Source organism: Canis aureus, chromosome 3 (genome assembly GCF_053574225.1).
Source record: "Canis aureus isolate CA01 chromosome 3, VMU_Caureus_v.1.0, whole genome shotgun sequence".
Classification (NCBI taxonomy): Eukaryota; Metazoa; Chordata; class Mammalia; order Carnivora; family Canidae; genus Canis; species Canis aureus.
Window position 1 is genome coordinate 77,958,878 of NC_135613.1, and position 16,384 is coordinate 77,975,261.

Here is a 16,384-nt window from a genome sequence, read left to right on the forward strand (position 1 = left end):
GTATGAATTACAGCTGTTGTGATGCTGTGTGTCTTAGGACTTTCTTGATGGACCTGTTCATGACGTGGTTTGAAAGACAGGAGGAAGAGACAAGACAATTTGTTAAGACCTGATGGAACAGACGGAGCAGCTCAGCTTTCTGGCAGTTGCTCTGGTGTGCCAGGGCCCTGCGTGGCAATCATGCAACCACCTTGAACAGAAATGCATGGAGGCCCCCCTCTCTGCTTTTAATCAGTATTTTTCTTTTCTTTAAAATATTTTATTGGGGCACCTGGGTGGCTCAGTGATTGAGCATCTGCCTTTGGCTCAGGGTGTGATCCGAGGGTCCTGGGACCGAGCCCCACATCAGGTTACTCGCAGTACGCCTGCTTTTCCCTCTGCCTGTGTCTCTGCCTCTCTCTGTACCTCTCATGAATAAATAAATAAAATCTTAAAAAACAAAGTTTGTTATTTTGTTTTAATTATTGAATGGCTTTGCACTGTAAGCTACAGGAAGGTAGGGGCTTTGTAGCCCAGTGCCTATCTTGGCATACAGTAAGTGCTAAATAAATCCACATGCTCTGAATGACTGCATAAACGGTGACACTTACTTTGGAGTATTAACTGAAGACAAGTCGGGGAACTGTGGCTGCTTAAAGCCTTATCAGTTGCCTGCTTTATTTTTTTTTTTTTTCAGTTGCCTGCTTTAATCAGCAATGAACTTTTCTTTTTTTTTTTTTTTAAGATTTTATTTATTTATTCATGAGAGACACAGAGAGAGAGAGAGGCAGAAGCAGGTTCCATGCAGGGAGCCCCACGTGGGACTCGATCCGAGGTCTCCAGGATCACGGCCTGAGCCAAAGGCAGCACTAAACCACTGAGCCACCCGGGCTGCCCAGCAATGAACTTCTAAGCCTTATATTCACTTGGTTACATAAACAAGCAACTCTTTTTTTTCTTTAGTTTAAATGAAAACACTTGGGGGAAGTTAGATGAGTGGAGTCATTCTTTTTAAACTTTTGTAAAAGGAACACAGCTCTTATTTCCTTCATTCAGAACAGACAGTATCATGTCTACGATTGACAAAGAATCTGCTGGAAGAAATACGCTCAGTTTAAGGTGACCTTGCCCTACAGAGAACAGAGTCTCAGGATGACGTACTAGGAGAACAAAATGACAAGCAGTATCGAAATGATAAAGTGACGTAGGAGCTGAAATCCAACAATGCTCCTGGATTTTATTTTAGTGAAAACTTTAGCTTCTTCCAGCACGGAACCATCATATGAAATCAGGAGTACAGACAGAGAAGAAGAAAGGATAACCTTTCACTTTGTAGTAGGGCAAGAGGTAAAGTTCTGAAAAGGAAAAAAAGTCTAAAGTCAGCTTTTCCCTGGGTTATTTTATGTGATTTTGTTTAAATCACAAAACTATCAACCAAAAGTTTTGTTTTATTTTTAGGTTTTATTTTATTTTTTTAAAGATTTTATTTATTTATTTATGAGAGACACAGAGAGAAAGGCAGAGAGAGAAGCAGGTTCCATGCAGGGAGCCCGATGCAGCACTCGATCCCAGGACCCTGGGATCAGGGCCTGAGCCAGAGGCAGATGCTCAACCACTGAGCCACCCAGGTGCCCCTAGACTTTATTTTTTAAAACAATCTCTACACCCAACATGGGGCTTGAACTCACAACCCTGAGATCAAGAGTGGCATGCCCCACCAATTAAGCCAGCCAGGCACCCACACCCAAAAGTGGGGAAATGGAATGAGAAGAGTTGTGCTAGAAAAGCCAGGCTGAGGAAAGCTACAGTGGCTGAATGCAGCCAAGGCAGACAGATAATACAGTAGCTACTTACTTCTCACTCGCCATAGACACCAGCCTCATGGATCATTGGGAGCAAAGCACTGCAAATTCTGTTCACACTGCCCAAAAGCCCATAAGCACCAATGGACCTCCCCATCCTGAGCACATAAGACCCAGGGCCAGATCCTTCATTTTCCAACTCCAGAACCAGCATTAATTCTTTCATTGGCCAATTATATATGTGTTAAACATTTCTAGTCATGTCCTGCATCATATGTTTCATCATATTACACAATCTCAGAGCTTGAAAGTCATGAATTTGTGCAAAGCTGCAAATAAGCAGGTGGTAATGGTTTCAGAGGAGGAAGAGGAGCAGGTTTCCTAGTATAGATTTGGGGTTCTGGCCACTGGGTTAGGGTATCAAGCTACTGCATGCTAGCTCCCTTCTTAGGAAAGACACTAAGAGTACAGATTTCCTCTTTGAACAACTGATAGGTGGCTTTCTTGCTTGCCCAAAGAACACAGAATCTCTTATCTTTAAGACCCAAATACCTTTCCTTGTTTATAATTTTTGTCTTTAGAGTCTTTCAACAATAAGCTAGATGAAAGAGCACTTCTTTCTTTCTTTTTTTTTTTTTAAAGATTTTATTTATTTATTCATGAGAGACACACAAAGAGAGAGTCAGAGATGCAGGCAGAGGGAGAAGCAGGCTCCCTACAGGAAACGTGACGTAGGACTCGATCCCGGGTCTCCAGGATCAGGCCCTGGGCCGAAGGCGGTGCTAAACCGCTGAGCCACCTGGGCTGCCCTTTTTTTTTTTTTTTTTAAGATTTTATTTATTTATTCATGAGAAACACAGAGAGAGAAGCAGAGACACAGGCAGAGAGAGAAGCAGGCTCCCTGTAGGAAGCCTGAAGCAGAACTCAATCCCAGGACCCCAGGATCACGCCCTGAGCCGAAGGCAGACGCTCAACCACTGAGCCGCCCAGTTGCCCCTGAAAGAGCAATTCTAGCTCTTTCCAACCCAACAAAAAACTGGAGGACTGAGGAAAGACAGCCATAGGAGGATGAGGGGAAGAGCAGGGGTAGAGGAGGGAAGGCAGGGCTCGGGCCAGTTGTATACTTACCACTTTCTGGTTCCCTTCATTATCAGTCAGCAGCCATTCAATATCCAGGGTATCTTTTTCTGGAAGCCCCAGTTGATGGTGACAAGGCAAAGTGACCTTTTCTTCAGCCACTCTCTTGATCTCGGTGTGAGTCCCCAGGGTTCCAACATAGTAGGAAACTGGAAGAGGAGAGCCTCTAATGAGTAATGCAGAAACTGGATAGCAATGTGTGGGAAGCAAACGTTACAACTAATAATTCCTAGGTGTTCCTGTAGGCAAGGGGCAAATCATGGTGTTAGAAGAATCCTAGACCGCAGGTACCAGAAGTCCTGGAATCTCACACTGGCTCCTCCATTAACTGAACTCATTTATTTTCTGTAGCCCCCCGAATTATACTCTTACCGATGTCTATCTTTCCTTCCTTATTGTGTTTTTATGAATTCTCTCCCTTACCAGTAGAGACTTCCAAAAGGACAGAAACTAAAGGAAAGGCAGGGGTTGGCACCTCCCAAGAAAGGCTCCAGATACCACTTCACTCCTTGAGAGTCACCGTAGAGACAGGCTGCCCCAGGATGCCTCAGGGAACAAGTGGGATCTTACAGGCTGTTCCTGCTTCCCTTAGGGACACTCATTCTCTTTCCCCCCAACTTCTGTCTTCCACTCTCTATAGTTTCATCTCACATGGCTTCAAAATATGAAGCAACCCCTCCCATCCAAAATGAAATTCCAAATTACCACATTTGGATGCTGTCCCTCCACCCATCCGGGATCCCTTTGGCCAATGGGATTTCAGAGTCACTTCTGGCTTTATCTCTGATTTTCACCTTGTTCCAGGAACGGTATCCTGTCAGCAACTCTAGGCTCCCAGCTCACCCTCTCTCTTCCCTATCGATTTCGGACATTGTTGACTATGAAACCCACAGTGTTAAATAACCTCACTTGGATTCAAGGTCTGATATGTCCTGCATCAAGATGTGCTTTAAGATCCTCCTTTGTCTCCTTACACAGGATAAAGAAGCTCAGTGGGAAAAGTGGTCTCTTTCTAGCCATTCACAATGTTCTAGTGCTACATTCACAAGGTAACAGAATCATACAGCCTCCACGCTGGAACAGCCCCAAGGGTCAGGGCTTCTGGTGACGTCCCCTCTCCTGGGGAGCACTCACTCTGCCATGTCAGAGGGTCTTAAGCACTAAAGATCAAGAAACATGACCAACAGAAGCACATAAACTACCTCTCGTATTCCCTGTTTATTTCCCAAGATAGATTAGCAGTAAATCTGTTGGGAAGGAAAAGGGCCTGAAAGGAGGAAGAAGGGAACAGGGGCGACTGTAGTTCCCTCTAAACGGGGGTGCAGATTGGGTTGACATTGCAGGGTTGGATCTTCAGAGGCACCCACCCTACGAGAAGCAGCAGGTGGATTCCCAAGCTCTGTGGCAAAGAAAGGGAACCACAGAAATCTGTGGGGCATAGAAAGGGCTTGCAGAACCAACAGGACAAGACCCTCGTGGGGCCTTACTGACATTCCCAATAAAGTTTCTGTTATCTCTGTTTAAAACTTAAAATTGCAATGAGAGTAGCCACGATTTAATGAGTCCGTTGTGTGGTCTGGCTGTATACTGAGCACTTAACCGTAGGAAGAAAGGGTGATTACCCAAATCTATGGATGAAACAGAAGGGGCAGCTTAGCAATTTGCTCAAGATCATACAGCTGGCAATGACAGATCGGGAGCTCAACCCCAGATCTGCCTCCCTGCAAAGCTCAGACTCTAACAGTCATACTCTGCTGCTTCTGTCCTATGTCTTATGTGGCTTCCTGGACCTGCTCCTGTTCTCCCATTAGCCTGTAAGCTCCCGGAGATTCCCCGTTAACCACTACATCCCCACAGCGCCCAGCCCAGAGTCCCTGACACTGTAGGTGCTTAACAAACAGTTGTTGGATTGACTTCAATTTAACCCGTGTACTCATTTCACCCATAAGCAAACTGAGAGCCAGGGATAAATGAGTTGCCCTGCAGTCCTACAACTCCTTCAAAGACAGAATAACCCATATAAGACCCATCCTCCCCCATCCCCATAAAGCAGCTATGCGACAGCAGGGAGAGCAGCCAGTGTGCATTGCACTAAGCTAAGTTGTAAGAAGGAGCTCTCCCCTCCAGCTTCTCCCCCTGCTCCCTTTCCACCGGGCACAACAATGATCAGAGGAAACCAGCCTCCCATGCCCCTGGCAAAGCTGAGAACCCAGCAGCAATTTGGCGCATACAGTGGGCTCTATACATTAAATAAATAAATGCAAAGAAACAGCTATGAAAGTTGCTGATTTGAGCCACTAGAGGGAATCAAAGGCTCAGATTTGCTTGACGTCCCCAAAGGAAAGGAACACAGTGGTGGGTGGTGTGCTTTGCCAGAGTGCCAAGTTCTATTTATACCATAACCAGAATTAAATACGGGAGTGCAGGGAGGGGGCCGCCCAGTGAATACAGATGACTTTCCCGAAGCAGAGAAACTTGAGATCAGAGTGCATTCACCTGTGGAGAACCTCAGCTCCCCAGACTTCAGGGGTCCCTGGGATCCCTGCAAATTTCACAAATTCCTCCTTCTGTGTTTCGCCTCCCCGCCACATCTGTGATGTGCAGCCTAAGCAGGTAGGGCCCTGGGTTCTGTATAGAATTCTCAGGCTTGGGGATGGGTAAGGCTGCCAAGCACAGGTGTCTGCGGCCCGGTGTGTGAGTGCGCAGAGCCAGCCCTGGGCTCCCAGGCATTGAAAGGTTCCTCTTCATTAAGAGAGACTGTTAGGGGACACCTGGGTGGGCTCAGTGGTTGAGCCTCTGCCTTTGGCTCAGGGTGTGATCCCAGGGTCCTAGGATCGAGTCCCGCATCAGGCTCCCTGCAGGGAGCCTGCTTCTCCCTCTGCCTGTGTCTTGCCTCTCTCTCATGGCCTCTCATGATTAAATAGATAAATAAAAAAAGAAAGAAAGAAAGAAAGAAAGAAAGAAAGAAAGAAAGAAAGAAAGAAAGAAAGAAAGAAAGAAAGAAAGAAAGAAAGAAAGAAAGAAAGAAAAAAGGACTGTTACAAGATCATCAAAATTTAATTTGGTAGGAAACTGAGAATTTAAAAGTTAAGTCACACTGATGTGGGAAACAAAGGCAGAAGGAAATATAGATAAAATTAAATGTCCTTATCACCGGCAGCCCACTGACAAATACTTGAGGCAGGCAGAGTATAATGTTCTTTCAGGAAGTTCCCAACCTTCTCAATGTGAACGCCTTGCTAGAGGGAAAAACAACCTTGGCTCGACCAGAGCAAGGCCTCTGGTATCCTGTGTGGGCTTTAGCATCCGAAGATCCTCTTGAAACTTCCCTGATGGTTGCTTTACCCAACTCCAAAGTAGATCATCAGCTGCCCCTCACAATCCCGGGCCAGCAGGGAGCTGCAGCCCTTTCTGCCCTTGGGTCCTGCCCTCGGTCCTGTCCCCGGGCTTTAAAAAAAACCCACCATTTTGCCCCAAAGATGTCTCAAGAATTCTTTCTTGGCCGTGAACTCTGGACTCCACCAAGCCTCACCTACATTCTAAACCTACATCAACAGGGCTGGCGCTGGTGGCAGCAGGCCACAAGTAGGCAAATGCAGCTGATTCTGGAACAATGCAGGTTTAGGGGCATCACCCCCCCCCACACCCTAGTCCCAAGTCCACATGTGACTTTTGACTCCCCCAAAACTTAACACTGTGGACAGGAAACTTTACATAACATAACATAATGTAGCCAGTCCACACATAGACTGTATGTTATGTGTACTATATACTTTTTGTAATAAAGTCAGCTAGAGAAAAGAAAACATTAAGAATATTTTGCGGAAGAGAAAACACAGGCACACTAGTGTACTGTAAGAGCTCCACGCATAAGTGCAGCCACACAAGCCAAGCCTGTGTTGTTAAAGGGTCAACTGAAGTCTCCACTGGGCCTCTAGGATGCTCTGGGCACTTGATGGTGAGGGGAGGTGCTAGAAGGTAGCAGTGGTGCGAACATTCTCTGTGTGCGTGTGGCAAGATTCAGCCCTGGAAGCCTCCTCACCTCAGGCTCTCCCTAAGGGAAGGAGTCTCCTACAACTCAGGCACTTAACACAGGCCCTTGAGAGCTCGAGCTTGGGACAATGACCCTCGCTGAGCCTTACTGTTCTCATCTGCAAAATGGGGATTAAAGGACACCCTGAAATAAGGCACCCAGCGCAGGGATGGCACGGGGCATTCGTTTCCTCCTAAAATGTCAGTTCCCTTCCCCTGCTTTTCTCCACTAGCAGAAGGGTTGTTTTATTTTCTACATTCAGCTAAGATTAAAGATTTTATTCTCTAAAGGATATTTACATTTCCCAAAGATTCTCTTGAGCCTTTAAGACCTTCAAAGGTGGGGGTGGGGGGGAAGACCTTCAAAGGGATGGGGCAGGGATAACTTTTTGTTTTTCTGTGTATACTTTTATATAACTGAGGGAAATAAGACACATATTTTGAAGATGAGTCTATTGGGAAGATAATAGTACATTTTATTTTATTTTTTTTCAAGATTTTATTTTTATTTTTTTCAAGATTTTATTTATTTATTCATGAGAGAGAGAGAGAGAGAGAGAGGCAGAGACCAAGGCAGAGAGAGAAGCAGGCTCCATGCAGGGAGCCCCATGTGGGACTCAATCCCGGGACTCCAGGATCACACCCTGGGCCGAGTGCAGGCCCAAACCGCTGAGCCACTCAGGGATCCCTCAAGATTTTATTTTTAAGCAATCTCTACACCCAATGTGGGGCTTGAGCTCATAACCCTGAGATTAAGAGTCATATGATCTACTGTCTAAGCCTGCCAAGTACCCCAATAATAGTAAATTTTGGGCAGCCCTGGTGGCTCAGCGGTTTAGCGCCACCTTTAGCCCAGGGCGTGACCTTGGAGACCTAGGATGGAGTCTCACGTTGGGCTCCCTGCGAGGAGCCTGCTTCTCCCTCTGCCTGTGTCTCTGCCTCTCTTTCTCTCTGTGTCTCTCATGAATAAATAAATAAATAAAATCTTAAAAAAAATAAAAGGATGCTTCTATAACCAAAAGACTATTCCATTCACATCAAAACATTTATAATCAAAGCCTCTTAAAAATGTTATGCTCAGAGAGCTAACATTCTTTCTGCTGTCGGTAGATGTTTTGGATAATCCATTCAAGAAAGTCCACTTAGTCCAACTAAACGAAGCCTATATAGGCTTCACATACTGTGTTTCCATCACATATGGGGACCATATTTCTGGATCGGCCTGTGCCAGTTTGAGCAGACACGGCAAGAGCAAGGACTTGGCGAATTTTCTCAGATGACTCTAGCAGAGCTGCTGGTACCCATCTTGATTTCACGGATGCAAGGAGGCAAAAGGCCAGGATAACTTTTAATAGAACCAGGATGCTGCTTTTAAAATATCTACTCCTTCTTCTTTCTCTAACAGAGAATTCTTCTGTTTCTTAAATACTTACTGATGCCTACAGGACACAAGTTGCCCTAGATCTCAAGTTAAGTCTGCATGCTTACTCCTTCCAAAGGATGGGTCCTCCAGCACTGCCATCCTCAACATTGACATTCAACATTCTCTGGGACCTTCATCTAAGAGAGGCCACAGTGCTTGGTGCACAGGTCAACAATGGGTAGCTTTTTTTTTCTTTTTTTCTTTTTTAGATGTTCTTTATTTTTGAGAGAATGAGTGAGCACAAGCAGGAGGAGAGGCAAAGGGAGAGGGAGAACCTCAAGCAGACTCCCTACTGAGTGCAGAGCCCAACACAGGACTTGATCCCACAACCCTGAGATCACAACCTGAGCCGAAGTCAGATGGTTAACTGACTGAGCCACCCAAGCGTCCCTAGGTTGGTTCTTTTCCTTAAGAATTGGGTTGTTTACCAGGGTGTGTACACATGCAGTTTGTGAGTACCAGAGTTAGAGAGCCATGGTAGTTACTACCTAGTGTCAGGTATAGGAGCTGTGCCATCATACTGTGTAATGTACAGGGGAGCCCCCACCAATGGCCCATCCAAGTGTGCAAGCACCTCCTTCCACTCGGCAATTGAACTTTTCTTAGTGGACCTGGTCACTTAGCTGGATGGGAAGATAATTTCCTTGTGATTCCCTTTACATATTTTGGAAAGCCTCCAGAGAATCACAGTTACTGAATGTCTGTCAGAAAAATAAAAAGGACTTTGGATATTTTTTAAAAATATTTTATTTATTTAGTTGAGAGAGAAACAGAGATAGTGAGTGGGAGGGAGAGAGAGAGAGAATCTGAGGCAGACTCCTCGCTCAGTGCAGAGGCCAACCCGGGGCTCGATCCCATGACCGCAAGACCATGACCTGAGTTGAAACCAAGAGTCAGATGCTTAACTGACTAACTGAGTCAACCAGGTGCCCCAGACTTTGGATATTTTTAAATCAACGTCTCTCATTTTACAGATCAAGAAACTGAGGCTTAGAAGAAATGACTCACCCTAAGGCCTCCTGACTTTTAGACTAATGACATACATAATATTCTGTAGGGGTGGGATGTGTGTGTGTGTGTGTGTGTGTGTGTGTGTGCACCTTCCTGACTGTTTCTGGAACACAGAGTGCAATTCAAGAGTTGGCATGATGCAGGAGATGGAGCATAAACTTTGGAGTCAAATCAACAGAAATTTTAAGTAGTGCCCATTAGTCTAGTTAATTTCCTGACCACTCTGGGTCTTTTTTTCTTCCCTGTGAAATGAAGAGAAAAAAACATCAGCCAGGGAAAACTGTCGTAGGATTATACATGATGTATGTAAAGCGTGTAGCACTGACACCTGCACACAGGCCTACTCAACACATGGCAATTATTATTATTCATAGTTGTACATACTGTACTTCCAAAGACAAGAAAAACCAGAAGAGCATATGCTGAAGAGGTGAAACAGAAGGGTGAGGAGTTTGGAAGTCATTTTGCTTGATAACTGCTAATATTTGGCCATATTTGCTTCATCTCTCTATTTTTTGCTGCACTGGTTGAAGTTAAGTCACAGATAGCACGACTTTTAACCTCTAAGTGTTTCAGCAAGGACCTCCTAAAACTCAGGGCATTCTTCTACACAACCATAACATATTATTGCACCTAAGAAAGTTAACAATATTGTATGGAAGGTCATTTTCTTTTTTTAAGAGATTTTTTATGGCACTTGGGTTGCTCCATCAGTTAAGCATCTGCCTTCAGCTCAGGCGGTGATCCCAGGGTCCCAGGATCATCGAGTCCCACATCAGGCTCCCTGCTCAGTGAGGAGCCTGCTTCTCCCTCTCCCCTCTGCTCATCTATTCCTCTCTCTCAAATAAATAAAATTTTTGAAAAAATTAATTAAAATGAAAACTAAAAAATTATGAAGACTTTTTATTTTTAAGCAATCTTTACATCCCACATGGGGCTCAAACTTATCACCCTGAGATCAAGAGTCACATGCTCTACTGACTGCGCCAGCCAGGTGCCCCTGGAAGATCATTTCTGACAAGACTAAGGAAGTGGGACTGACCTAGTTCTAGAAAGGCAGACATGCATTCCTGCACGGACCCGAGGCAGCTGTAGGGGCAAAGTGAACAGTAGGCAGCACTGTCTCCTCTTGTCCCCTCCTTCAGGCCCCCTCACTGTGAACTAGGGATGTTTCTCTTCTATACATTTTGCTTTCTCAACCCCATACCCAGCCCAACCCCAGAGTCTCTTGGGTCAGCCCCCTTTTTGAGATCTTAGGAAAAGGAAAACCACATTCACTGTGAGCTGTTAGGCAACTAATGTTCTAATGTCTTCTCAAACACAAACATGTCTTTGATGTTTAGAGACAGCTACAGCTAACACAGTGAGGCTTGCAGGTTAGCAGCATAATTTCAGACATCTGGGAATCAGTGTGGTGCCTTCTGGTCACCCCACCCCACCCCCAGGGGGAAGTATTTGTTCCTGGAGTCCCTAAAATTAGTGGTGCGTGTATACAAGGACTGAGGTGGCAGCCTGAGAGGTGGGCTTCAGTGTGTGGCCCCCAGCCAGATATTAGGCTTCCTCCCCTCCCCAGTCTGTGGGTTGGTTTTGGAGGAGAAGAAGGGGGAGAGAAGGCTGGGGAAGGAGGGAAGAAGGAAGAGAAGAGGAAGATGGAGTGGGGGAGGGGTGGATGAAAGAGGAGAAGAAATAGAGGTGCTCCTGGCAGGAGTTATAGGGGAAGAGGGCAAGTGAGAGCCTTGCACTGGAGAAGACAGTTGAGGTCTTCAGACTAGACCTGGCCTGATGACAAATGATCAAGTCACCTCCCCTCCCCCTCTGTGACAACTGTCTAGTATATACATTGTTTGTATTTATCCACATTAAAAAACTCTATTAAGGTGCACCTGGGTGGCTTAGTGATTGGGCATCTGCCTTCTGCTCAGGTGGTGATCCTGGGATCCTGGGATCGAGTCTTGCCTCAGACTCCCCAGGGGGAGCCTACTTCTCCCTTTGCCTATGTCTCTGCCTCTCTCTCTGTGTCGAATGAATGAAGAATGAATGAATGAATGAATGAACAAATAAATATCTTAAAAAACAACAACAACTCTACTAAGATCTTCCCCTGGTCTAGCACTGGGAGTGCCAAGTTGGTAACCTTCACTCCTCACTCAAACCATGTGAAAGCTACTGATTAATAGCACTTGAGGTTTGTTAGCTCAGCTCACTCCAGTGCATTATCTCATGTGAGCCCCATGACTACACAGTGAGCTCATGTCATCACCTCTGTTTTAGAGAAGAGAGAATTGCGGACTACGCAGCTGATGGGTGGCACTGTGGGGACATGAGCCCATCTTCTGTTTTTATTCTATTCTCTTTGCCTAGAAAAGAGAAACACAGGGAAACACAGGGAAACACAGAGACCATGTCGATGGCACAGAGCTAGGTGGCAGAGCTGGTCTGATCATACACACTTAAGATGTATCATTATCTTGCTCGCTGGGATCCTGAGCCAAAAGTGAGAAGATATTTAAACAGAGACAAATGTTAGAAGTTGCAGCTAGACACAAGCACCGAGTGGGAAGATCCAGAGGACACGGGGCTCTACAAGATTTAAATTAACCACCAGTGGGATATGGCTGCTGAAAAAAACCAACAGAGTCTGGGCTGCGTTAACAGAGGTCTGATGCCTCATACATGGAGGGTCACAGTTCTATCGTACTTGATACTAGCCAAAGGAGGACATCCAGAGCATCAGAGATGCTGCATGCTAGGAGGGGCATTGACAAAAATGTGGGCATCCAGATGTTTGTGACTGGATATTGGGGTCTGAAATACATGTCATATGAAGAAGAGTTGACACAATTATAGAGGGCAAGTTAGGAAGATGGGAGACTAAGGAGCAGCATCGTAGCTACCTTCCAACATTTAAAAGGCTATAAAACAAGTATTACTTGTCACTTGTTGGGTAGAATCAGGTCCAGATGGCCTAACAGCTTCAACCATAAAATGATAGACTGGAAGATCTCCAATACCTCTTTCTAGTTCGGAACGATCTGGTTTTCTTACAAAAGATTTATTCTATGTGGGCTTCATATGTTGATAGATTTTCTAACAGTCCTGCCTGATAAGAGAATGAGCTGATTCATTTAGTGAACTTTCCATTACTGGAGTCATTCAAGTAGGGTTATGTCAGGAGCTGTAAAAGGGATCCTTATACGTGGAAGACGAATTAATATTTAATGTCCTTTCTAACTATAATATTGTATGAAATATTAACTGATATATTAATATTCAAGGCTCTGTCTTAGCTGAATGGAATGCAAAGAACAAGATACAAATATATACTATTATCTGTCAATGTGTTTTGTCACCATTGGTCAGCTCTTAGGCAATTTATACAAGTGATTTCATTTTGTTTCATTGTTAACATTGTTTTTAAAGATTGTTGAAGTGCTTTTTATTTTTATTATTTTTTAAGATTTTATTTATTTATTCATGAGAGATACAGAGAGGCAGAGACACAGGCAGAGGGAGACGCAGGCTCCCCACAGGAAGCCTGATGTGGGACCCAATCCCAGGACCCCCCGGGTCATGCCCTGAGCCAAAAGCAGACGCCCAATCACCGAGCCAGGCAGGCGTCCCAAACTACTTTTTTAAAAGTAGAAAAAGAAACTGACCCAAGCAGTTACAGCACTTCTTTCCTAGCTGTGGATGTTTTAATCCACAAGGGGGCAGGATTTACTTAGAGAGGATTAGCCATGCCTCCTGTTTAAGGCAGTTCTTATATTAGTAAGAAGGATTATAATTGACAAAGAATTATAGATGACCTTGGATTTAAGCTTGATAAGCACTTTGTTGCCATTTGTGATTATATACTAAATTTCAAACGACCCGCATTTAATTTTCAAGGGCAACAGAAATCAGAAAATATGGTCAGACATTTGCGAGGAACTTACTAAGGAAATAGAAACATACACTACTCTAATAGCTTAAGTTCACTATTTTCACTTTTTCCAATTGAAATCTGTGTTTACTGTGAGACCAACAACCTCATTTTAGTTGCAGAATTCATTATGAAACAAATCAATTACTCAGGTGCTGTGAAGAATGGTTTTAGTTGATAGTCAATAAAAAAGGACAAAAGGAAGGAACAAAAACCCATCACAGATGGTTTTAGAGAGACTGAGGAATCAGCAAAAGAACTCTCAAGGTCCTTTCAGTTTTGACGTTTAGTCTTGGTTCTAAGCCAGTCACTTACAGAATTACAAAATCCTGGAATGTTTTAGTTATATGTAATTTTCAATCTCAAGCTTGGAAAGGCCTACAGAAGGTCACTGTCTTGCCTTCTGGACAATTTTATATTTAAAACCTGTCGGCTGAAACATATCAAATGGTTCATATTCTCTTACCATCATTGAGAATCTGAAATCACAGCAAAACTGTTCCATGATATTGACACTTCTCTGTTGGTATCAATTTTTTTTTTAAGATTTTATTTATTCATTCATTCACGAGAGACAGAGAAAGAGGCAGAGACACAGGCAGAGGGAGAAGCAGGCTTCTTGCAGGGAGCCCGATGTGGGTCTCGATCCCCAGACCCCAGGATCACAACCTGAGCCAAAGGCAGACACTCAACCGCTGAGCAATCCAGGTGTCCCCAAATTTTTTATTATTGTATATCATGAGATACTTAGGGATACTGAATTCTGTATAATAGGATAATCAGGGATACTGACTTCCATAGAATATCTTCTTTTTTTTTTTAAGATTTTATTTATTTATTCATGAGAGACACAGAGAGAAAGAGAGAGGCAGAGACACGGGCAGAGGGAGAAGCAGGCTCCACGCAAGGAGCCCTACGCGGGACTCGATCCCAGGACTCCAGGATCACGCCCTGGGCCAGAGGCAGGCGCGCCAAATCACTAAGCCACCCAGGGATCCCTCCATAGAACATCTTTAAACAAACACCTTTTCCTCAATGCTTCAGATTCTGGTACCACAAAAAGGAACATTGGCAAGATAGTTGGCACCCATAGGGGATGCACTTTTGTTTAATGAATATGAGTGGCATTCCTGCTACCATACCAGGTGCTGTGGGAAACAAAGATCAATGACATTGTCTTTTGTCTATGAAGAGATCATAATTATAGAAAAACAAACAGGTATTCAACAGACCCAGTTTAAGGCAGTGTGTGAGCAATACCAATATGAAGTTGGGAAGTGGTAAGGGAATTCAGGAGAGGAAGATCACCAAGGCGATCAGAGATGGCTTCATAGAAGAGGCAGTATTACATCTGGCCCTTGAAAAATAGATTGCTATTTTAGCAGTTATAAATAGGGAATGACATTCCAAAGATTGGAAATGGTGGCCCGACTACTTAGAAAACTAATTGCGAGGCTGACCTCTGTACTTGACGGATTGGAGTATCACCATGGACCCTTGGTCTTGAAAATTCCCACAGAATGATCAGTAATATAACCCAATATAATGGTCAAAGGGCATGTGAGCTGTGTCACAGTCCTACAGAGTGGGCATTGACTACAAGAGTAATATTTTATCCTGACATCTCTAGTAATAATTGTCAGAGAAAGAATACTGACCTGGTCCACAGGGATCAATCATCCCACCGCTCAGAAATACACCGGAATCCTTCAGAATTCTGTTCTCAGGAATGTTCTAGTACATGTTCCATACATGTATTCATGTTCACATATGCAAAAAACCACACCCGTGCAGGGAACCTACAAGCATGCCTGTGTCCATACACAGATCAGACAAGAAGGTGTGCCTCTGATTCTGAGGCACTAAGAACTAGATCCCTCACTAACCTATTTCATTGACATGTCTATTTATAGCCTTTGTCTCATTCCAAATGCTAAGTCTCATTCTAAATCTAAATCTTTTATTACCTTTGGCAGGGAGACTTGAACAGAGGGAGGAAATTAAAAATCAACACAGACTTACGATGGAGAGTGCTAATTGTCAGTTTTTAGGGGTTCATGGCAATGGAGAATTGAGATTATGCTCATAAAAATCCACTGATGAATTAAAGCATCAATTCAGCCTTTATCTATCTCATCTACCTTCCCATAAAAACTAATAACCAAGGGAAGATGATCTTCAAAGAGATCTCTTTGTCATTAAGTCACCTGCTCCAAGGGTAGAGAGTCAAGCCATACTTTGAAAATGAATAAAGTAAAAATTTCATTCAAAACAGAGTTGGGAAGTACTAAAGTAGACATACTCATGAAGGTATCACTACTTGAAGCTTACTTTATCTACACCAGCAGGAAGAAGGAAGGTTTTCACTTTGCCCAGCAACAACCTAGCCAATGAGAACCATAGCAACTCAGACAATGAGAAGTTGCCACAACCTGGAATTCTCAGCCTTGTGCAATGGACTTTACTTTTTTTTTTTTTTTTTAAGATTTTATATATTGTTATTCATGAGAGACACACACAGAGAGACAGAGACACAGGCAGAGGGAGAAGCAGGCTCCCTGCAGGGAACCCAATGCGGGACTCGATCCCAGGACCCCGGGATCATGACCTGAGCCAAAGGCTCAACCACTGAGCCACCCAGGAATCCCAGTGCCACAGTGTAACTCCAGCCATTTTAACTCTACCATCCATACCCTTAATGGTATATTATACTGCCTTCCAGCACATATATTTAACAAAAATTTCACTGATCTTGTGTTATGCTAGTATTCTTGTGAGTTCCTTCAAAATTTTTCTACTCTTGGTTATATACAGAAATGCTTCTTAATCTTTCTCTACTTATACTCCCATTTTTTACATATATATAAACTCACACTCTACTATTATTTGGAACATACTAAATACTATGATTAAGCAATGGCATTTTTGAGTAAGCTTTTAAAAAACTAGACATGAATATAATGTGGATCAAAAGAAGGTACACAAAAGAGTACATACTATATGATTCTATTTATATAAGGTATAGAAACTAAACAAAAAATTAATCTATGCTGTTGGAATTCCAGAGAGTGGCTACTC

The 16,384-nt window shown here is 43.8% G+C and overlaps 1 protein-coding gene across 1 annotated transcript in view; it reads right to left on the bottom strand.

The window, feature by feature from the left end:
- CLMP (CXADR like cell adhesion molecule) overlaps positions 1–16,384 on the bottom strand; it is a 96,343-nt gene that overhangs the window by 17,314 nt on the left and 62,645 nt on the right. The window contains 1 exon segment of the mRNA XM_077893922.1: positions 2,910–3,067. Coding sequence (XP_077750048.1) covers positions 2,910–3,067 — 158 coding nt within the window.